The sequence below is a fragment of the Melanotaenia boesemani genome, chromosome 20 (assembly GCF_017639745.1).
Source record: "Melanotaenia boesemani isolate fMelBoe1 chromosome 20, fMelBoe1.pri, whole genome shotgun sequence".
Classification (NCBI taxonomy): domain Eukaryota; kingdom Metazoa; phylum Chordata; class Actinopteri; order Atheriniformes; family Melanotaeniidae; genus Melanotaenia; species Melanotaenia boesemani.
In genome coordinates, this window is record NC_055701.1 from 4,233,829 (window position 1) to 4,258,536 (window position 24,708).

Below are 24,708 nucleotides of genomic sequence, written 5' to 3' on the forward strand. Positions count from 1 at the left end.
TAAATTATAAAGAAATATTAAAGATCTGGAGATCTTTGAAAGAAATCAAATGCTTGGATGTGGGCACATTTGGATGGTCTAACTCAGTTGTCCTTTTGATTGGAGTATTTCAGTTTGTTGCTTCATTTAATATCAGATTCTTTAAAACTAATGTAACATTTTCATTTATTTTACTTTAAATTCTTGAACAGCATTACAAATTCTATTATTCTATAGCTTTCTGAAATCAAACCCAATTCACTAAGTCGTTCTTATTTATTTATTTGTTTGTTTGTTTGTTTGTTTGTTTGTTTGTTTGTTTGTTTGTTTGTTTGTGTGTTTGTTTTGTTTTTGTTTGTTTGTTGCAGTTGTTGAAACCCGGAACTTTAAACATGAAGGTGGTGAAAGCGGTTTCCAATCGGACCAGTTTTGCCAAACTCATTACGACTTCCGGTGTTTGGTTCAAGGCAACAACGTGGATGAAGTGCATTTCACCGGTCTGTAACTTTACAGTGTTATGAGGGGGCAGACCGGCGTTTATCCTCAACAATGCAGCTATCCAGTGTAAACGATGTGAAAATATACAATTTAAGCCACGGAAAGTCTCTTCCAGAGGTAAGAACTACAGTTTGATCCGTAGTTGTGTCCCTCTTAGCTTTAAATTATTGCATTGCTAGCTAATTCATTTAGCTACGAGAAGCGTTTATGAAGGACATGTCACTGCTGATAAAACACTTTCTGTACTCATTGAACTCTCTTAAAATGGGGTTGACACATGAGAAAGTACCACTAATTACACTTTTTATAATCCCAGTAACTGTAAAAAACAAAGAGAATAGACATGTCTGAATCTTAATATGATCTGTAAACTAACTGCAATTGACATATTCATTGAGGAAAAATTACTGTAAAATGTTATATTTAGTCAAACTCACTTTATTCTACACCTCCCATTAGTAAAATGTTCATATATAAAAACTATTTGCGAAAAACCCAGAATGTGCTGACAAGCCATGTTTGTTTCAGCACCGATCAACATGTAAGGTACTAAAGCTCAGTTACTTGTGGCAGTTGTGTTTTTATAGAGCAGAAATTAGTGTGACATCAGGCAGAAAACTGATTACTATGGCTTTATCTGATTTCATTGTGCAGTTATTTAACAAATCCTTGTTACCTCTGTATTGCTGCAGTGGTTGTCAGATAGGAAAAAAAGACAACTGCAGAAGAAAGATGTTGGTGAGTTCACAGCTACAATTTCAGCTCTGCAGGTAGATTTCCACCAAAATGTTTGCCATTGTCATAACTTCCCTATCTCCCCCCCCCCCCCCCCCCCCCCTCCCCTCAGACATCCAACGCAGGATTGAGCTCATCCAGGACTTTGAGATGCCCACAGTTTGCACTTCCATCAAGGTGTCCCGGGATGGTCAGTTTATCCTGGCAGCAGGTAAGGCAAGCGCTGCAGACTCAGTGTTCAGAGAGATATTTTTATTCAAAGAAGTTTAAGGGTTAATTTCATTATTTTTCAGGTACTTACAAACCTAGAATTCGCTGCTATGACACCTATCAGCTGTCCCTGAAGTTTGAGCGTTGCTTGGATTCGGATGGTAAGTCGGTTACATCTTCTCGTTGCTTTACCTCCACTTTGTGGACGACTTCATTTGATGGCTTTCTTTTCTCATAGTTGTGGCCTTCGACATCCTGTCCGACGACTACTCTAAGGTGAGACACCGGGTGCTATTTTACCACTTAACTTTACCCATGCTGCTGTTTTTTGGATTAATGACTGATCTCTGAAGTTACGCTTGCAGATTGTGTTAGCTGCACTGGGTCAGTAGGGTTATGGATTGTGAATTTGTGTCATCCCTAATTTTTACATTTATATTGTGCAAATAATTAATTAATTTTAATTCCTCTAGAGTAAAAAAAAAAACTATCTTGTGTTGAATGAAGATGACATAAACTTCATAAACATTCTTCAAATCAAAGAACAATTATGTAAATTGTATGTATTGTACAACAAGTAATCTTAAAACTTTTTTTAATAGGTTTTCAGCTGATTTATGTTCTTCCTCTGACTGTAAGATGGTGGTAGAAAAGGTGAAAAAGTAATTTACAATATAATAATGGACTTTGTCTTGAATTCATCTTTGATTTCTTCATATTGCTCCTGAACCCCTAACAGCTTTCAACTCTTTGTTTTGGTGCTCGAGGTTATTTATGAGGTAGAAACAATGTGCAGATGACTCTCTGCAGTTGATGTCATTGTTGGGCTGCTGTAGAGATAACCTGTAAAAAAGCCTAGCAGTGGACAATGCTTTTTTCTTTATTCCAGTCCAGCAGTGCGTTTTTAGCCGACGTCGTCACTTTGAAGCGTCGTTGGTGTCCTGCAGGTGAAACACAGCCAGATGTACAGTGATAGCAAAACACCACAGTCACTCAGACTATAAATGGAGATGCTAAATAACCAATCTGATGCATGATTTGTAATAACAATAATAATTAATTTGATAAGAATTTAACACAAGTGACTCAAAGTGTTTACTGCAAATCCATGTTTCTGAGCCTGAAGTAACGTTTCTTGGATGAACTGCAGTAAATTATTACACTTAAAAAAGCCTGGATGTGTTTTAGATCATTTTCCTGCTAATTATGTTTTTATTCTCTATTCTGTCATTTAGCAGCTCCTTGTGTGTGTTGTTCCTCACTTTGGTTTTTCCGTGTTTCTGTGCAGCTGGTCTTCCTGCACTCGGATCGCTACGTCGAGTTCCACTCCCAGCATGGACACTACTACAAGACCCGAATCCCAAAGTTTGGCCGGGACTTTTCCTACCATTACCCCTCCTGTGACCTGTACTTTGTAGGGATGAGGTGGGTGTTCTGTGTAGATGTGTTTTAGCTGCTTCTTCAGGAGTCAGCTGCTGTAATGGTCTCTTTGTTTCTTTAACTTTCAGCTCAGAGGTGTACAGACTGAACCTGGAACAGGGACGCTTCCTGAACTCTCTTCAGACTGATGCTGTGTAAGGCGTGCCCCTCCTGTTGAGCCTGGACATTCATATCTGATCTATGTGATAAGCTCATTTTCATGAATCCCCTTTTCTTAACCAGAGAGAACAATGTGTGCGACATCAACCCTGTCCACCATTTGTTTGCGACAGGAACCTCTGAGGTAAGCGCCATCACAGATTTTGTGTGACAAGAAGCACTTGTGACTGTGTGAGTGTGAATGTTTATTGCTAATAAAAGACTAAAAATGTCTGTTAAGGTTTAAAGTTTCCTCTGTTTGGTCTGCAGGGAAGAGTCGAATGTTGGGACCCCCGTGTCCGGAACCGAGTGGGCACGCTGGACTGCGCTCTGAGCAGCCTCTCTGAAGGAACAGAGTGAGTATCGAGCTGTCACGCAAAGATGTCGCGTCATTACCGCTGATCTCAGCCTCGTGATGCACATGCAGCCACATGGTGCTTTTCTCCAAGAAAAAACAGGCTGCAAGCTGTGCGTCATTATGTCTCCATGATATTCTCACATATTTTATCTGTTTTCTTTCACTTCTTCTAAATTCTGTTGATGTGACGACATTCTGGTTGCGTATTTGCTGACAGAGTTCAAGCTTTGCCTTCAATCTGTGCGCTGAAGTTTAACGGCTCCCTCAACATGGCAGTAGGAACCAGTACAGGACAGGTGAGCCCCAAGAGTCTTAACTGGAAAGAAAAATCTTTTACAGGGTGACACTAAACTATAACTACGATAAGCTGGTTTCATACCATCTTTGTTAGAATCTTTTGATTTAATCCCATCATTCAGTTTTCTTGTTTATCATCAATTACAGTGACTAAAGAACAAGAAATAAAGTTCATTAAGATTTTCCAGACATTTCCTTAGTTTTTTCCACAGCAAATGCTTTACAAAGAGCTTCCAAAACATTAAAGGAATCTCACTAATGACAGGTATCAGTCAGGAAAAAGAGTACAAAATTATTCCAGTCATCACAAATTTGACAAAATTGTCATGTTGCCAAGAGACTGCAACACTGATGGAGCTGCAGGAAAATCTGGTTGTATTCTTCGCATGTCTGGACTATGAGGTAGGCTTGCAAGATGGAAGCTGTTTCTTACAAAGAAAAACATCAAAACAAATGGAAAAAAAAAAATTTCTCCCAAAAAGCATGTGGGAAAATGTGTTCTGGTCTGATATGACAAAGTTTTGAACTTTTTGTCCACAATTCCAAAAGAAAAAACATTGCATCACCTAAAGAAGACCATCCCCATGATGAAGCACGATGGTGGCAGTATTATGCTTTAGGGTTGCTTTTCTTCAGCTCAAACTGTGGCTTTAGTCACGGTGAAGGGAATTATTAACAGTACCAAATGTCACTTTTAGCCCAAAACCTGCTGGGATATGCCAGAAGGTTGAAGCTGAAGACAAATTTCACCTTTCAACACGAAAATGACCCCAAACAGACATGCAGGTCAACACAGGAACAGTGTCACCAGATGGAAATGAAAGTTTTAGAAAAGCCCAGTCAGAACAGAAGCTAAACCAGGTCTACTTAGTTTGGTGCTACGAGGTGCGAAGTCCTGCAGGTTTTCAATGTGTCCCTGAACCAACACACCCGACTTAAATCAAATAGATCCAACAGCAAATGAAATTCAGCACATTTACTCATTATTTTGAGTCAGGTGTGTTATGGCAGGGAAACATTAAAAACCTGCAGGGCTGCAGCCCTCATCGGACCGAACTGAGTAGCTCTGACCTAAACTCAACAGAAAGTCTGAGAGGTGACCTGGAAAAGGCTTTTAACATGAGAAGTCCTCACAACCTGACAGATTTAAAGCAGGTTTGCAAAGAGTCAGAAATAATACCAAGACGTTCCATGCTGATAAGCTCCTGCACAAGAAGACTGAACACTGGGGTTAAATCAAAAGGTGCCTCAGCTAAGTATTAATAATTAATTAATCTATAAAACCAGCTTAATGTATGTTCTGTTTTTTTGCTGTTTGTATTTTCAGTGGACTTGTTCAGGTTATAGGCCACACGTGGAAAAATGTCAAGGGTGTAGCCACTTTTTATATCCACACTGTAGTTAACAATGAAGCTAATAATGTCCCCTAAAGCATTAAGTTCAGAGCCTGTTTGATGTTTTTCATCATGCAGACGTTTCTTGATGTTTTTGCTGAAAGGATGTCACAGTTCCCGTCAGGCTTCAGAAGCTCATTTCTCCATTTCTTGGTTGTTGTGCAGGTGATGTTGTACGACCTGCGCTCCAGCCAGCCGCTGCTGGTCAAAGACCACTTCTACAATTTGCCAATCAAGTCTCTCAACTTCCTCAATCAGCTGGACCTGGTGGTGTCTGCTGACTCCAAGATCATAAAGATCTGGAACAAAGACACTGTAAGTAGCAATGGTGCAGACATGATGCTGTCATTGTTTCAAGTTTGCAAACCAAGCAGACAGATTTGCACGTCCGCAACATTTAAAGTGTCCGAAAAGTCAGCAGTTCCATTTGGAAATGGAAAACATCAGATTTTTTTTTCTGTTTATGTATCATGTTTTCACCACATTGGGGATGAAAGGTCTGATGCTTTGGACAATGCTCTGCAACTGCACACACACATCTATGTGTTATAGCATTTTGCTGCCACATGGGGGCACTCTCAGATACATGAGGAATAATGTGAGCTGCTCGTTGTTCTTGCTGCTGTTAGTCCTTTAGACAGCCTCTCAAGACAGAGAGCTCCCAATCAGGCCAATGGCCACTATGATGAGATGAAAGTATGAAAATAAAGGAATTATTTTTTAGGGGTGAGGATAATCTTAGAAAATGATAATCTTCAGTGCAGCACTCCACCCCTCAATCTTCCTTCTCGCTGAAAGTACATGACAGCCCGCAGGGACTTTGTCATGGACTCTTTGATCATAAGATGCAAAATCCTCTAATCTGCTAAAGGAAAGATTGAACTGTTTGACCACATTAACCAGCAGCATGTGTGGAGGAAACAAGGAGCTGAATATCACATCACTGAACACAGTCATGGCACAGTTATTCTGTGGGGATGTTTTTCTCTTTAACATTGGGGCTGGAAGACTCAGCAAAGACTGGAGCAAAGGCTCATATTTCCACCAGATAATTACCAAAGCATGTGCCTAAAAATCAAACCAATGTGCGATTACTGCAGTCCGTTAAAGACCTGAAACCAGAGGAGCATCTTTGAAAATGACTGGGCACGGATTTGGGAGGATGCACCTCTGGGCATCCTCTCAAATCAATTAGTTATGTTATAGCTATGAGAATTTCAGTTATGTATTATTTATAGATTTGTATAAATTTGTGGAGCATAACTGACTTATGGCCATGAGATTTGTTCATTGACACAAAGCATGAGATCACAGATACAACTAGTGGAAATGAGTTTCCTCTAAAGACTAATCTGTTCTCAGCCTTGGAGATAAGGTGTCCCGCTTGTCTTTATTTGGAGGTTATTTGAGCACATGCTGAAAGGAGGAGACCCTCAGGCAGACGGAAGAGTCGCAGTAGAGATTATATTTATTCCTTATGGCCAAACTCTTTGGGATTCCCATGAAGGAGCTGAACAGTGATTTCTGGGTTTCCCTCCTGGACTCCAAAGAGGGAGGATGGAAATTTAAAGATTGAAAGCAAACTAATATAAACTCTTTCAAGATCAGTAAAAGAAACTAAATAAGATTAGAAAACTTAAAGGGTCACTGAGACTGATGTCTGACATTCTCATCCTTCCTGATCAACTTTTTTTTTTTCTCTCATGTCGCAGGGAAAGTTGTTCTCCTCTATTCAACCTCAGACCAACATAAACGATGTCTGCATCTATCCCAATTCAGGTGAGAGCAGCAGAACATCTGGTTCTTACACAGGGTTGACTCAAACTCCTTCAGCTTCTTTTTACCTCTGGGTGGGACCATCCTTCTGTATCATTTACACGCCATCTCACTTTGTTGCTTCAGTGACTTAAAGGCTTTGACATGAGAAGATTTGCCATCACTGTTTAGCTTCATTAAGTTATGTGACTTTTGTCCTCATGTTGTTTGGCCACACATAAGTCACAGCCTCAGGATATGTTTAAGACAACAGTTTAATGTGTAAACCAAGTTGGGAAGCTGCATGAATGTAAATATAACCAGAATGCGATGATTTAATAAACATAAACAACATGTCAGATTTTGAGTATTTCATGGAAAATATGAGCTCATAGTGAATCTGATGGCAGCAACACATCTGTAGAAAGTTGGTGAAGTTATCTGTACAGATTAAAAACAGCTGGAGGAGCCGTCCATTTGATCACCCCAGAACTACTTTTTTGTGTTGCTGCAATCAGATTCACAATCAACTCATATTTTCCATGAAATGATAAACTGTCAGTTTCAACATCTGGCATGTTGTTTGTATGTTGGTAACTGCTGCCTGCAGGACCGGACGGCCCTCCGAATGTAATAAAAACTGCATAAAACATCTCTGGAGTGACCTTCCCATCACTGCTGGACATTTACACTAGTAGGGTTATCAGGAGAGCCCCCACACACACGCACAGCACACACTCTTTACACCACTTCCCTGCAGGAGATGCTACAGGTGATGTCAACGACCACAAGGCTGTTTCTTTCCTCAGGCCGTCACTCATGAGTAACACCAAACATTCACCAGTTAACTACTGTACATCCTGTATTATTTAACATCTACTACTACATATAAGGGATTATTGATTTTATTTGTTCATTTTAAATGTATTTTTCTTATTATTGTGTTGTATTGTTTAGTAAATACTGGGCTTTTATTTTGAATTTCAGTGCACAGCGTTAAACTGTTGTTTTTATGCTGCTCAAATGACAATAAAATTCTTGAATCTTATGTTCTTGTAGGAGTAAGGTATGGGTTGAGGAGATTTCCAGACCATTGCATTCTGGTTTTTATATAATTTTGACACAGCATCCCAAACTTCAGAAATTCACAGCTAACATGCCTTTATAACTGCAGCGCTTCTGTCTTCACGTCTCATTAACAGGGATGCTCTTCACCGCTAATGAAGATCCCAAGATGAACACATTTTACATCCCAGTGAGTATAGAGACACAAACATGAGTCACATTCGCTGTTTATGGTGCCAGAAAACATATTTGTTGTGATGATACAGGCGTACGCAGCTGTGTTTACACATCTCACTGATTCAGGTGAATGTTTAAGGACACGTGGGAGCAAACGAGTACGAGAGTTAGTGGTTTGTTTATTTTCCTGTGCTTACGAGGCTTGTTTGTATTGGAGGCTCAGATTTGATCTCAACATCTGCTTGAGTTATTCCAGAAAATCCCAGTGTGTGTGTGTCTACAGTAAACTCCAGTTTGCTTTGTGTAAATGGCTTCATGGCAGCCATGATGGATCGGAGGTGGTGAGCTTTCTGTCTAACATTCCAGAGGAAGGTGATCACATCACAAATTTGTTGATATTGATCATTAAATTAAAGGTCATCATGATAAGTTCATCTCACTACAGCGATATGATGTAGATGGAGGTTGTGTGTGGCAGTGATAGTGTTAAATATTTTAAGTGTGTGCTAACTGGATTCAACTTTTCTGAATTCAGTCCATTTGATATGTTTTAAATAATTTTTTCTTTATGTTGTTTTATAATGAAAATGCAGAAAAACAGGATGTGTGTCGGGAGATTAAATTCAGCAGCAGAAATGTTGAATCCATCCTTTGATTTTAAGTTGGTGAAACATCAGCGTGAATGATCGCTTCGTCGACCTGCCCCCTACCCCCCAGCTTTTGTTTTGTGTTACATAAAATAGTTTTACACTCAGAAAAATGTCTGTCACTAAATATAGACGACATGGGTTTTATGCTTTTTTTTGAGAGTTGTCTTGCTATGTAGTCTGCAGGAAGCTGGAGTTGGACCCTTGGCAATCCTTTCCTTTGCATCCTGAGTTTTTATAAACCTTCAGGCCCTCTGTGGATATTCATATATTCTACGATGGCATTTGTCAATTAATTAATAAACAATAATCTTACATTAGCCAATTATTTGCTTGACCTCAGCGTATTTATCTTACAGTCTAACTTCTAGGGGTGTTAATCATAAGTTTGATCTAGATACAATATACAGATTAAGTTTTTGCAGAAACAAATTCTGCCACAACACACTTTTTATTTGATTGGCTCATAAAGCCAGCAATTGATATGAGACAATATGACAGCTGATTTAACTCAAACGCTTCCGTTGACCTCAAAGCCCCAAAAAGAAACTAAAATATCAAAATATGATTTTATTATAGACATTTACTTAGATGTGACAAACATGTCAAGGTTTAGATATCCTGCATGAAAAAACATTACCTTTTTTTTTTTTTTTTTTTTTTTAAGGAATCAAAACAAATCAGTACAATGATGAAACAAGCAAAGCTCACTTCATAGTTGGCTCATATGGTGTCAGTAGATTAGTTAAATATTTTGAACCAGAACCATTCAGAGCCTTAAGTACCAGCAGCAACATTTTTAAAATCAGTTCTTTCTGTCACTGGCAGCCAGTGTCCCGGTGTGAGAACCAGAGTGTTCCCTTATTTTGGTCTTTTTAAGGACACAAGCAGCAACATCTGGATTACTTCCAGTTGTCTTTTTTTTTTTTTTTTGTATTTTAAAAACATACAGTAGTCAAGAAATACTGAAAACAGATTCTGAGCCATCAGTCCCCTTATTTTAGGAATATTCTTGGCTGATTTGGTTGCTGCTTTAATATGGCTGTTAAAATGTAGCTCAAAGTCCAAAATGACACCAAGATTTCTGGGTTGATGCTTTGTTTTTAACATTGTTGAAAAAAGCTGGTTAATCTGAGGCTGGAAATCATCTTTGTTTCCAAACACAATAACTTCAGTTTTATCTTTATTTAGCTGAAGAAAATTCTGGAACATACAAAAACTGATTTGTCTTAAGCATGTACTGAATCTTTGAATGGGACCAGAGTTAGACAGTAATATAGAGCGGAGTGTCATCAGCATAATTATGATCAGATATTTAGTTTGTTTCCATGATGTAAATGAGCGGCAGCATCTAGATGCTTAACAAAAGGAGGCCCAAAATGGAGCCTTGGGGAACTCCAATCTTTGAGTAGATCAGGGGTGCCCTTCTCAAACACAGCTGAATCAAATGAATGGCTCGTTATCAGGCTTCTGCAGAGCTGAATGACATGCAGATGGAGAAATTCAGCTGTTTGATTCAGGTGTGTTGGAATAGGGCTTCATCTTAAAGTTGCAGGATAGTAGATCTCGATGACTGGACTTGGGCAGCCCTGGAGTAAATCTGTTGTTACCAAATGATATGAAGTTTCTGCCTTTAAAGTAGAAATAAAACCAGCTCAGAACATGACCGGAGATTCCAAGGTGTGGGGTAACAAGAAATGTAGAGAAATGTAGCTTTAACAGTTCTGAAATATACAGAGTTGCCATGCACAGCCCCAAAAGTTATCACCAGTTACTACATTCTAAACTGGACTGGTAACCAGTGGAGAGGTAGTAAAACCAGAGCTGTGTCTAATCTTCTGCTGGTTGAAGCTGCAGCATTGTGTACAATCTGAGAAAAAAAAAAGGGGGTGTCCCAAAAATATGCCTATAGTGAAATAAAAGTGAGGGAAATTAACTGTCCAAGAATAATAAAATAAAAAAAAAATAAAAAAAAACTGCAAACTCGTGCAGTGGCGTAGCTAGAATGTTAATCATTGATCAGAATCAGAATCAGAAATACTTTATTAATCCCTTGCAGGGAAATTCATGATCATTTCTCTAAGTGGAAGTGACGTGTGGGTGAATGGTTGAGAAACTTGTGTTTAAATGCATACTTAACAGCGGTAAGAATGTTCCTCTTTGATTCTCTGAAAAAGGGAGCGGGTCATTTGCCTTCGACTGGAATAGAAACATGAGCAGGAAGCTTTCTATTTTTGTTTCAACAAATACACGACAGGTTTCACACTCACCCAGCAGTCTAAATCTGAACCTAGCAAATGTATGTGTGTGTGCATTTGTGTGTTTAGGCTCTGGGCCCTGCACCTCGCTGGTGCTCCTTCCTGGACAACCTAACCGAAGAGCTGGAGGAGAGCCCGGAGAGCACGGTGTACGATGATTACAAGTTTGTCACCCGGAAGGACCTGGAAAATCTGGGTGAGACCTCAGCGCCTTATTGAAACCCCCAGAAATCACTTAAATGTGACACGTGGAGTAAAAAAAAAAAAACCTTTAAAGTTAAACTGCCAAGATTTCCCCAAAGAAAGAACACAATTTTGACTGTTTTGGTCAGAAAGCAAAGAGATTTCCTTGGTTTTACCCACAACTGTGAGTCAAAGTGAGTCCGTGTACCACCTCAGTGAAACCTGTCAGTTCTTAAGGGCCATAATCCTGCAGGTTTTCAAAGGATCCCTGCCTAAATACACCTGACTCAAATTAAATGTGTCCATCAGTCAATGACGTTCTGCACAATGACTCATTAATTTGGCTCCCTGTGTTGGAAATGGGAGACATAGAAAACCCGAAGGATTATGGCCCTGGAGGACCAGAGCTGGACACCCCTGGTCTAAGTAGAGGCCAAGAGAATGATTGAGAGGTTTTTTTGGTAAGAAAAGTCTGCTGTGGGAGGTGGGAACAAGAATTGCAGAGGGAGTGGACACTGGAAGGGTTGAATGAACACTGGAATGCAGGCTCAGCAGAAGAGAGATCAAATGACGAGAAGCAGGAAGCTGATTGGCTGATGTGGAATAAAAGAAGAGGGGGAGTTGGACGTGGTGTTGATTTACAGGAGCCGCGTAATGTAGTCCTGTTAGGTAACCACGCGGCTGTTGGGGTCTACTTAGTGCAACGTATTCGTGGCAGCTCCCAGGAAAAGCTAATTGCTCCACATTCTGGGTCCTTATATTCACATGTTCTCACAGGTTAGCATGATCTGCCTCAGCAGGTCTGTCCTGTCACGTCAACCCTGCAGCTGCAACTGCCAGTTACATTTAGATACTCAAGATGTCCTTAAACTATACTTTATACTGCTCATGCTCATTTCTGCATGCAGTTTAGGGTTTTTTGTCTTTACTTGGGTAAATTCAGCCAAATATGATGCAACAAAACTGGTATTATATAGTAATATATGTCTTCTCTGCATGTATATGTATTTCTAATCCTTACCAAATCACATTGGTAAAAGATTATTACAATATAGGAAACTTAAATAGGCTATAACATCAACTCTGCAGTGATATAAAATATTAAATTAAATGTCTGCATGCAAAGGGTCAAAAAAGGGTGTTTTCCTTCGTTCATTCATGCATTAATGTGTTAACATCTCTTAATAAGCACAATATATTAAATGGACCAGAGGGTAATGAGTCACTTTGATGGAGAAATTTTATTAAAGCACCAGTTCACAACAAAATCATCTCAAAGTACTTTTAAACACATTCCAGTTCAGTTATAATCCAATTAAAACAATTCCAGTTTGTTATATTAGTCCAATTTAGAATATAAACCAATTCATAAAAATAATTACCTAGCTAAGGAAACCAACAGTTTGCATCAGGTTTTCTCTTTTATTCAATCCTCCATTCTGAGCTGTGTGAGGGGACAGCAGAGAGGACAACCTTCCATCAGAACCAGAACCAGGACGGAAAACCTCCATCAGGACAAAAAGCAGGAAGGAAAACCTCCATCAGAAGGACGGCCATCTTCATGGACTCGTTGGGGGTGAAGAGTACATGAAAGAAGGGTCAACAAGCAGCAGCTGGGATAAAAGTCGGCACCTCCAAATCCGAAACCATGGTCTTCAGCAGGGAAAAGGTGGAGTTTCCCCTCAGGGTCGAGAATGAGGTCCTGTGGAGGAATTAGAGTATCTCAGGGTCTTGTTTACGAGTGAGGGAAACATGGAGCGGGAGATCGACAGGCGAATCGGTGCGGCGTCTGCAGTGATGCGGACTCTGCATCGGTCGGTTGTTGTGAAGAAGGAACTGAGCCGAAAAGTGAGGTTCTCGCTTTACCATTTGATGTACGCTCCTAACTCCACCTATGGTCACGAGCTGTAGATAGTGAGATAGTGAGAGCCACCTCATCTGGCATCCAGAGAAGCCAGATGAGGTGGCTCGGCATCTGGTCAGGATGCCTCCTGGACGCCTAACTGGTGAGGTGTTCTGGGCACGTCCCCCCGGGAGGAGACCTTGTAGAAAGACGAGGGCAAATGAAAGGGACTATATTTCTCGGCTGGCCAAAGAACACCTCTCGATTCCCCCAGACAAGCTGGCACATGTGGCCAGGAAGAGCGAAGTCTGGGGTTCCTCACTTAAGCAGCTGCCCCCCCGACCCGACCAGATAGGTGGAAGTTAATGTGTTAATCAGATTTTATGACAATTAATCAATCCATGGGACTTTTCAGTCTGAAAACAAACTTTCCCCCTAGTGTCAGAGGAAAAAGTCAGAGTATCAGTAAAGTATTTAGGATTTGTTTTCTGGGAATCAGGGATCTGAAACGTTATTCAAATCTATTCTCTAAACAACACGAGTATGTCGCCTTCTTTTAGCAGAAGTGTTAGAAGTGTGAGAGATATTCAAACAAAGATAGAAAGAGTCAAAATGTAGAGAATCACCAGTTTGTAGGGTTAATCCTTCAGGAACAACAACCACGGGAATCAGATTTAATTTGTTTATTACTTTTTTCCCCAGGTTTGTCTTTATAGTAAAAGATGAATGTGCCTTTTATTGAAAGGAAAAAATCTTTTTTTTTTTTAATTTGCTTCAGGTTTGTCTCACCTGGTGGGATCAAACCTCCTGAGAGCCTACATGCATGGTTTCTTCATGGACATCAGGCTTTATCACAAGGTACAGTGTCTACCACTCTGTCAACACGTCACTTTATCAGATATTAGCTGATCTGTGAAAAGCTCCTGAGCAATCATGGTACAGGTCTCAGAAATTACTGCAAGCATTCACTGTTGTTCTGGCCACAGGTGAAAAGCATGGCGAACCCATTTGCATACGAGGAATATCGCAAGGATAAGATCCGCCAGAAGATTGAGGAGTCCAGAACCCACAGGGTCCAAGTTAAGGTGAGAAGTCCTAACAAGATGTTCACTTCCTTTTATCATCCTCTCATGTTCCACCATGTCCCCATTTTTATGTTGTTACATGAACGCATCAAACAGGATTATTCTTGTTTCTTCCAGCTGTGTCTGAAACAAACTTAATTCACACCCCGATCATTACACGTAGCAGTTTCACAGTATTGGTAATAATGTGTCCTTCTGTCTCGCATTCCGTTGTCCTGACGTCATGCTGTGTTTACGTGTAATGAAATGTACAATCTGTTCTGGGTGTGACAGACGTTGCCTAAGGTGAACAAAGAGCTGGCTCTCAAGCTGATGGAGGAGGGTGATGATGAAGCAACAGCTGAGACTTCCAGGAAAAAGAAGGGCAAGGTAGGTAAACATTTTAATATGTCATGCACTGTCTGAGCTCCGGGATGGTCAACGCTGGAGTTTCTTTGTGGTTTTGTTCCATCTGCCACTTTTCTCACTAAATTAGTTACTTGCTTTTTCTTTTTTTTTCTAAATAGGACAGTTGCCAGTCAACTTTTATAATTTCTGGCCTTGAATCTAGCAGATTTAGGTTGTCTGTTAGCAAAAAAGTTAGCCTAGCCCAGTGAAATGTCTACATCTCATAGAATAATGTCTGTCTTTTTGCAAATGTTTTATGTTTTTCTTTATTTTAAAACCTAAAAATAGAAATGTGGCTCTTCAAAAATAAATTTCCTATAGTAGATATTCATTAAAAATTATAAGTTAATGGAAAAAATGGCTCTTTGGATTGTGAAGGTTGAAGACCGCTGGCCTAGCCATTAACTTAAAGAATAAGAAAAGCCATTATTAGTCCCTCAGTGGGGAAATTGCTTATTTGACTTTTATGTGTTGCCACTTATCTCCTGTTAAGTTTTAGTTACAGATTTACACATCAGTAGCACCTTGTGCATGCATGTTCTGTTTCATGCAGATGGACTTCAGCAAATAAATATTAACCACTGAGATAGAGTAAGATTTCTTTTGCAGATCAGTGAGAAAATTCCTGCCTACAAAATGCTGCAAAAAGGGGGGCAGCAGTTCCATCAGTGCACACATCCCAGCGTACTTTATGCTCCATAATCTTGTTGCGAGGAGGGACACAAGCTTTATTACTTATTTCTCCATATTTGTGAGTTTTAACAAGTACAGGTACATATCAAATTCACAAGTACGGATTCATTCTGCAAGTCAGAAAACACAGTTTTACAAGTACAAAACATTTGTTCCACATTTTACACACGAACTCAAGAACCAATCAGATTACTCAAATCACTAACCAGTCACAGAGAGCTGACCAAGGCCAGTGCAACCACCATAGCTCCCTGAAGGTTTGTGGTTTATGAATAAATAAAAAGCATTCAAGGAACTGGCTAATAGTGGAGGCGTGAAAATTAGCAGACTCACCTTGAGGGAGCTGGGACAGCCATGCTGGCCTTGTCAGGCAGTGGTAGCGGTACTTTTCTACACAGCATGTTTGGTTATGGAGGATCGCAGCCCTCCTATCTCAGTGATTGACTCGTGTGTGTAAAACTGACTTGTACTGCAGATGTGATTTGTATGTAAAACTTGTTACAGATAAGGAGATACAAGTTATAAAACGTATATTCCTGTCCTGGCTCCATACAGACATTAAATAGTGTTGCTTTCTGTCCAAAATCCACATAAATCATGTGAGCGTAATCTTTGCAGGAGATGATCTGAATTCATTTTCATTTGGGGAAGAAAACCAAACAATATTTGGTCTGTCCAGCTCTGTTTTTATCCCTTATTATAATAACAAAGACAATCTTACATCAGCTCTCAGGTGGTCCTGAGATTAAAAACAAACTGGGAATAAAGTCACTCTGGAGCTCTGGGGATGCTGATGCTTCCCGTCGCAGCATCGTGCAGCAGGTCGTATTAGCTAGTTATCTCTCAATCGGACATTTCAACCATTTGTTTTGCACAACTGCAGGTTCTTCCCAGCATCCTGGGGGATGACCGTTTCAAGGTTATGTTTGAAAACCCAGACTACCAGGTGGATGAGCAGAGCGAGGAGTTCCGGCTGCTTAACCCCATCGTCTCCAAGGTGGAGCAAAAAAGGAAGAAGAAGCTGCGTCTGCTGGCTCAGCAGGCTGCTGCCCAACAGGTAACGCTGACATTTGCTGTTGTTTTGCTCTCGAATTCTTATTATTTTTGGTGGTCTCCAAGCTTTTGGGAATGAAGACATTAAAACCAGTCTAATGAAGAGATTGTGACTTTTTTTGCCAGAAGGACCCTTCCAAATATCATGATTACGTTTGGAAATAGTTTCTCTGCCTCTGTAATTTTTCCTGACGTGGTCAAGACCATTGAATAGGATGAAGTGAATTACTCTGCATTACATCTCTGTCCAGGCGGCTGAAGACGAAGAGGAACCAGAGGGTCGAGCCAGCTCTGAGGAGGAGAGCTCAGACGACGACAAGAGCTGGGTGGAGGAGCTGAGGGAGCAGCGGAGGTTGCTGCGGCAGGAGGACAGAGACCGCCGGCGGCAAGAGAGAAAGGAAGCAGACCGCAACACTGACCTGCTGGAGAGGGAGGAGAACAAAGAAGCAAGAACCTCCAACATGGCTGAGGACCAGAAGAGCAGTCAGCCACAGTTTTATGAGCTCAAAGCTGGAGAGGAGTTCAGAAGTTTTAATGACATGGCCCGCAAGCAGAAACTGCAGAAGTACGTGTTGGGAAATGTTTTTGGTTTATTGAGTGAGACTCTCACATTCAGGGCTGCTAAAGGCAGGATCACCTTACCTGCACTGTATACAGTTAACTAAACTTTATGACAATAGTTTTTAATAACTGGGGTGTATATATATATATCTGTATGTATAACTTTTACTGGGGTGGCATTACTCCTGTTCCCTTTTGAATGGGGACTTTTTTTTTTACTTCCCTTTTTTATATTTTTGCCTTTATGTTCAAATAAACTATATTTAAACAAAAAAAGACACTTTACACTCCCTGTATGCTGTTTGGATGCTTATTAGTATTCTGTGTTTCTTCCAGGGCTTCTCTGGAGGACCGGCTGAAGCTGGAGGAACACTCCGGAAGCAGCAACATGGCTGACACGGCAGTGGGCAGCAAACAGCTGACCTTCACTCTCAAAAAGGTAAATATTTTTGCATCACTGTTCAGTGTTGTCCATGCTGCAGCCAGTAGTGAAGGGGATGAGAATGAGCTCAGATGGTCTAAATGTTCATCCCGGACAGGACAGATTCCATATTTTTCATAAGTCAGTACAAAGGTGTAAAATATAACTATACTAACCAAAATGGAACAAAAGCAAAACTAAATAAAACTTTAAAAAGTTGAATTAATTCAACTCTGGGGCAGATAATGGGGGAGACAGTCTGAGCAGACACCAACGCTACCTCCACTAGCTCTGTAGGTGGTTCTTTCCACGCCAGCAGAGAAATCCAAACTCCTAAAAATTAAAACCAAAGCGTCCTACAAGTGGGGCATGTCCAGAATCATCCTGACCAAGGTGTTCCCAGATGACCGAGTTCCTCAAGCAGCTCAAGCTCATTTCAGCTGCTTGTATTCACAACTTCGTTCTTTCAGTCACTTCCCACATGACCTCAGGTTTGCCATATTCTCCCCTGATTCACGAATAAAACTCACAAGATGCATCTCCATCTGAGGCAGGGTCTTACTCCCAACCCAGCGTGGCCATTCCACACTTTCCTGCATCAGACTGGTGCTTATTCCCATCCTACCTTCTTCACACTCAGCTGCAAACTGGCTCTGTGTGCACTCTCAACACAATAAAGGTACCAGAATCATGTCATCTGCAAAAAACAAAGATGTTAATTCTACATCTCTTTGCTGGGCCTAGAAATTCTGTCCATGAAGGTTACGAGCAGAATTTTTGGTGGATATCTGGGATATCTCCACAAAATACAGAAAGACTGGTTGGACAGATTTCTTAGTATCCTCCAGGATCTTTCAAAGATAAATAGCTGGTCCAGTGATCAGTACTTTAGCAATAAACTAACATGATGATAATGGTAACCTGCTCACATGTAGATGATTTAAAACTCAAGCGTCAGCAAACCACAAAGCTCTTATAAAGCATAAAATTTAAAACCTTTCTTTAATTATCTGTTGTGGACCCACAGTCGAAGTTTATTTAACAGGTTTGTTTCCTGTTTTGCAGTCGGAGCAGCAGAGGAAGCAGCAGCAGCTGGAGCGTGAGCACCACGAGGAGAGGAAGAAGCTGAGACGCTCGGCCGGACACCTGAGCAGCGGCAGAGGAAGAGGCTGGCGAGGAAGAGGCAGAGGAAGAGGCCGCTACTGACAAGAATCCTTCTCTAAGTGTCAGCTGAGACACCAGAACCCTCCCACTAAAGTCAAAGCTGTGTAGTTTCTTCCATGAAGTCGCCTCTGACCCAGTGGGAAGGTTGGAGAGAGGCTGTTCGACTGGAAAAGACAAAGACTGATGAACTGACACGTCTGTCCTGCTCCTGGGTGGTCTGAGCTGTTTAGCCGCTCTCTGCAAATTCAGTCTGTTATAAAAAGATTTACCTCTGTCACTGCTTGTATAAATGTAATTTCAGGCTGTTATTTATGTGTCTGGACAGCAGCGGAGGCCTGAAGAGGAATGAGACAGAAAAAGCTCTGAGATTTTTATGTAAGACAAGCAGAGGAAGAAAACAAATCTCACAAAAATGTTGTATTTTTTATGCTGTTTGATAATGTTGATTTTTTAACTGTGATTTAACAAACCATGTACAAATTATATTTAGTACAAGATTTACCAATCTGCTTCATTTTTATTATTTGAATCAACAATTTCTTTCCAAATAACTCAAATAACTTGAGATCTACGGGTGTTTCCTTCACAGCAGATTTGCACTCGCTTACAGAATTTTGTGAAAGTCTTGAGCCACACCACATTTCTTTATGTGACCAGGAAACAAGAACATAGGTGCAGCGATTTGTTTCAACATGAACAAAAGAAATGCAGTGTATAAGGCCAAGAACAGTTTGGAGAACTCTCAAGTCAATATCATGTCTGAGCGGCTTTATTTTTCCTCAGTCTGAACCTAGATAAGCTTTCTAGTCATTTCTTTTAAGAAGTCTTCAGGAATGGTTCTCCGGGCTTCTTGAAGGACTTTCCAAAGCTCTTCTTTGGATGTTTCTGGCTTTTGTTCTGTTCTGTGTCCAGATGATCCCACGCTGCTTCAATAATGTTGAGGTCCTGGTTCTGAGGAATATGTTGCCACTGACCTTCAGTCCAGTTCTTGTCATGTGACCTACCTCAGCCTTTTCTCCCTGTTTCTCTTCCTTGAAAATGGCTTCTTGACAGCCACGTTTCCATGGAGACCATTTCTGATGAGGCTTCGGATGGATCAACTGAAGGTCCAGATGCATCTCTCAGGTTTCAAGTCTTTGCTGAATTTGTTCATCTGCTGTTTTTTAGTCCTGACTCTTCTTATTTTGTCGTCCATGTGTCCAGTTTCTGCCTCCATGCTGAGATAAGCCAAGTTTCCAGCTGACAGCCGTTTGGGAATCATCTTGTTGCTGCTAAAATCCTATTTTCTGTCTGTAAAACTGTTAGCTATTAGGTTGCTAGTTACAAAGAACCTAAAGATCCAATTTGAAACTGGTTCTTTGCTAATTCATCAAAAATCTCATTCATTTAAAATGTTTTAGTTACAAAGACTTGAGTAAAGGACGGTAAATGTCCAAATAAAAATGTTGAAAGACCTTCAGAAATCTCAGACATATGTCTCAAGACCACTTTTAAAGATTACAGCAAAGGGGGAGATTTCTGCACAGAACTGGACGTCAGAAATACAAGTGAGAGGGAAGTGAAATGTGATGAGGCAACTTCTTAGAAAAGAGGGCCTGCCTAGGTGTCCTGCCCTTCCCCACCGTGATGATGGTATGACCTCCCTGTGCCAGCATTGGCCCAGTTCAAACATGAGGGAGGTCACTGGCCCCCAGGCTCATTTGAACTCATGTCAGGTTTTTTGTGACTGAATGCAGAGCAGCTCATAGACAAAAATTTAACTTTTAAGTCATATTTTACTCTGGTTTGCTTTATTGTTGTTTGCTTTTAATATACCTATTAGCTTTAATTAAAAATGATAAACATCTTGGGACCATCCACATTGTCAATGATAGCAAATAGGATTTGTTGAGATTGTCATCAGTGCAGAGTCTGATAACAAAGCTGCAGCCTACTTCCCTCTTTGGTGTTGGGACATCAGTGATACTGTTTCTCTATGCAACAAATAACAAAACTGAGCAAAATGTCATCTGATGTTCCGGGCAAATCATCCCCATTTACTTTCACAATGACTTCACCATGACAACTCACAATTAGGACATTGGAAGTGGGTCAACCAAAACAACACTAAAGGAACAGCGTTCAACCCATTTAAACCTGATGCAAAAAGTGAGACCACCTGTGTCCGTGGTTAGAGGGCCCGTCGGGCCTTAAACCATCACACAAATCTCCAGCAGGCTTTGTGGTGAAAGATCCACAGCCTGTGAAATTTGTTAAGAAATGCTGATGTGGTGTGTTGATTACAAAAGAAAAGATTTTAGAAGAATATGAAACCATCAGAGTGGATTTTTAATCTTAAGCTTTGCAACAAAGGGCTGCAGATCAATCAGTTTTATTTAATGTCTGCCTCTAAACAATTCAATGAAGACCCCAATATCCAGGCTTCATAGTAGTTTCACTCACCCGGAAAACTGGAAACCTGCCAAGAGGCATCTTCTGTTTGACACTGGCCCAGACAGACAAATACATTACATCATCTCAAGAAAGTGCTTCTTTATTTATTTATTTACGTATTTATTTAAGAACTAATTTGCATCTGCATTCCCTGGACAGGTAAACAAACAACAGTAAAACCAGAATAGAGAAAAAAAAGTTATATTAAAAACAAAATACAGATAAGACTATGTAAAGCTATAAATGCAACATAAAAAATATAAACTGTACAAGACATAAATAGTGAATATAAATAATATTAAGCCAGCCTCTGAATAATCTTGAACATCAGGAATATGTCTGAGTAATAAGACAGTTATATTTTCATTAGAATATTACAGTAGTGATACTCCGCTGGTTTTTTTTATCCAACATTTTTAAGAAATGTAGAAGTTGCTCTTTATGTCAGTAATGCTATTTTTACACCAAAACAGTGTTAAAAAGTATTCTTTGAGCAAAGGTTCACCAGCTACAACAAGTGGAGGTGGTAGTTGTCAGTTTCAGAGCCGTTATGATTAGCATGTTTGTTTCTTTGAAGAAAAAATGTGAAATAAGTGCATTTTCATTGCTCCCTGACCTTGGCATCCTCAATGAAAACTAGTTTGTACACCCAGAGGTTATGTTCCCATTGATGCCAAGCTTAGGTAGAACCATTAGACTTTAAAACTGGCAGTTTAATATCGACCGATGCACAGCCAAATGTTTTTATTATCTGTGATGAGGAGGGGGTGAGATCATCAAATAATAATTACTTTTCAGAAAGCAGTCTGCTTCTACCCCTTTCTTCTAAAGTGTCATGGAGCAGAAGGAAAAACTGTGACACCTAAAGTAAAAAGCCGGGAGCCATCTCTTCTGTCTCAGTCCTTTTCCTGCAAATGGATCAATGGCGTGAAATGTGCTGACGCAGCCTTTTCACCAAGCTTCAGGCCAACCCAGGAGCACACAAAAGATGTTCTAGTGAAAATATGGTCCCTTACTTTTTTTTTGTCCCTGTCTCCAAACTGCCGAGTGAACAAAGTCTTGGCAGCTCAACCCTGAATGAAGAAGAGATGATGAGTCAGCAGAGTTAGATTAAACAGTAGGAGCAGAGTTGGCAGGTTGAGCAGCTGTGAGGTCAAATTTCATTATTGCAATCCTTTTATATGTATTTTTAGATTGGAACTAGACTCAACTATTTTTTTTTTTTTATACCTTTAGGATAACAACTATTGATATTTTTACTGTTTTCCCTTGACTAAAGAAACTAAAGTTGAAGAGAGACTTAACTCAAAGAAGTGGGACATGTCCCTGATGTTGTCTTATCTCTGCTCTTTGACTGTTTAGACCATGCAAGAAGCACAAATAACAACCTTCAATAATATTAAATTGGCTTTCGGATCAAATACACATATATACACACACTACCTTGACATTGTATTGTTTTGTTTTTTTCCCTTTAACTTGTCCTGTCCAGCATCATAGCAAGCATGATGATGGTCTGACTGCCTTGTTGTGCTGAACAAATTTGCTTTGCCAAAAGGATCTTAGTGGATCTGATAGAAATAAAGCTTTGTGGATTAAAGCTCCCTTTGATGCTTGAGCACTGTTCGTTTAGTTATTGCTAAGTTACATGCTTATGCTGGACCTGACAGATGGAGCAATAGAAGCAACAGTACAACCGAAAAAGGGAAACCAGACAACCAGCTGCTACACCTGTAAAGAAACTTAAAAGAAAACATCCTATAGCCTCTCTAAGAAAACAAAGCAGACAATCACTGGGAGCACTGCAGCATCACCAACACTGAACTTGGAGGAATAATGTGATGGAGGGAATGATCCCCTTTAGCCTCTTTATTTGTAAAAGATGACACTGAACATTTTATCTCATGAGGTTAACATCTCTTTTTTCTTACAAAATTACCTTTATTGGGAATTAGTACTACATAAATAAAACTAAATTGTATTAAATTAAATACCAGAATTTGTCACAGGGGCAAACTTCAAACCAGTCCAGTGAACGTTATACCCACATTATATCGCACACAGCTTAATTCTATTCATGCTTATGAATATTAATCTTATCTGGGTTAAGGTAACCTGAAAATGCTCTTTAAATGTTGGTGTCTTTTTAGAGTTAGGTTCTTCCAGAACACTGGTTAATATCTGAATACTGTTGTGCATGTAATTACAGCTGGTGACTCCTCAGCTGTATTACACGGGCTTGGTGGATCCATGGAAAGCAGTTGGATGCATTAGTGTAGGCTTTGCTACAATTTCAACAATGACAAAGCAGTCATAAGATCAAGTAAAATAAATTAGATTAAGTACAATATGTTCTTTTGAAATACAGTGGGGTATGAGGACTCAAATGTGGAAATTAGCCATGGCTATAAACACTGTGATACATGCATCAGATTATTTTAACACAATAATCTATGTTTATTGTATCTGTCCCTATTAAATAAATAATATTAAATTAAATACTTAGTTAAAAGATCCTAAATCTGCGCTCCTGTTGCTCAACATGAACAAATCATAACATCAACAACTCTTCTTTGGTTGATTGCGTTAATTCAAATCTCAGAAATAACTGAAATACACAAAGTTTCTTATTTAAGTTTATCAAAAAGATAAAACAGCACTAAATATGTTATTTTTTAAGTTGTTTTATTTCATTTTACCTTTTTCTTCTTTTTCCTCTTTTTTTCCTGTTTTTAATAGAGTGAAATTATTAACTTTTTTCTTAATTTGTTTACAAAAGTGACATATAAATAAAGTGTTCTATTATTTATTACTTAAACAATTGCACATCACATTGTAGCATCAAAGACGCGACATGCTTGCTTTGGTTCTTCCTTTCATTTAGTGAGTTAAAGAACTTTTTGATCTCTGCAGACAAACAAACCCCAACGTTTACACAGACAATAGATACTTCTTCCCTTAAAAGACACTGCAGCTTAGCTCATCTGAAACATCATATTTCATGCTGTCCAGCTTTTTCTTCCATTATTAATCTGCACCATCATGCAAGAAGTTTGGAATTCTTCAGAAAACAACTGAAAATTTTAACCAATGAGATGAGCAGTCAGAGCAACCCCTTATGAAAGGTGGGCTTAAAGAGACAGGGGGTAAAACAAAGCTTTTCAGATTTCTGCAGCTATGCAAACATTAAAAATAACTCCTTATTTTCATTTATTCTTTTTTATTTGAAAGCATGTGCATTCATTTTAATAGTTTCCTCCACAAAACAATCCCAAAATCTGTATATAAGACATAACAGGCTTTTTAACATCATTCTTTTGATTAGTATTTGTAGCAGCAGGATCCTTACAAATAAAGAAAAACACAAGTTAATCCTGCAGTTTTTGCTCATGGGCTGAAAGGTGGATTACTAAAGCTGAGAAGAAGGTATCGGCTGTATGATGTCAGCTTTGTGAATGAACAAGTCTCGGATGAGCCCAGCCAGCAGACACACACACAAAGCAAACCTTTAATTGACTTTTTAAAAGATGTTGTGGTAGCATGCCTGACGCTACAGCCAAACCTTAATTACAGGCCACTTACTCTCTTTGGATTCTGTGAAAATACTGAGCTTTACCTCTATTCCTTCCCTGGAATGTCTTTGCCCCTAAAAGTCACATTATATATCCCACTTATTTTATTCTAGCGTGCAGTGACACAAGGAGCAGCAGCATGTTTAATTCAGATCAAACGTGTTGCACATTTAGCAATTATGTGGTTACTGTCTGTGGCTAGCTGGTTATAGTGCAATGGTTTAAACTCTGCCCAGCTGTCAGACTGGATTACCATCTGTTCATATGAAACTAAAGCCATGCACAGAGACAATAAGATTTCCAGTCTCATAAGTATCTGTCTGGTCCAGTCAGAAATGTTTAGCTATACTGAGGTCAAGCCT

The 24,708-nt window shown here is 39.7% G+C and overlaps 1 protein-coding gene across 2 annotated transcripts; it reads left to right on the top strand.

Moving 5' to 3' along the window:
- Nucleotides 1-415: 415 nt before the first annotated feature.
- nol10 (nucleolar protein 10) lies at nucleotides 416-18,840 on the top strand. Of its 2 annotated transcripts, none has more exons than XM_041972159.1 (21): nucleotides 416-594; nucleotides 1,170-1,215; nucleotides 1,325-1,423; nucleotides 1,506-1,583; nucleotides 1,661-1,698; nucleotides 2,711-2,847; nucleotides 2,931-2,996; nucleotides 3,085-3,145; nucleotides 3,271-3,356; nucleotides 3,576-3,654; nucleotides 5,215-5,364; nucleotides 6,762-6,828; nucleotides 8,007-8,059; nucleotides 11,021-11,147; nucleotides 13,756-13,835; nucleotides 13,964-14,062; nucleotides 14,336-14,431; nucleotides 16,026-16,199; nucleotides 16,447-16,760; nucleotides 17,093-17,195; nucleotides 18,243-18,840. In XM_041972159.1, exons 1-21 carry the CDS (start codon nucleotides 529-531, stop codon nucleotides 18,381-18,383), a joined length of 2,160 nt encoding a protein of 719 aa, XP_041828093.1. In that variant the 5' UTR covers nucleotides 416-528; the 3' UTR covers nucleotides 18,384-18,840. The 2 variants fall into 2 exon arrangements, with proteins under 2 accessions (XP_041828093.1, XP_041828094.1); XM_041972160.1 differs by having other exon boundaries at nucleotides 16,447-16,754.
- The last annotated feature ends 5,868 nt before the right edge of the window (nucleotides 18,841-24,708 follow it).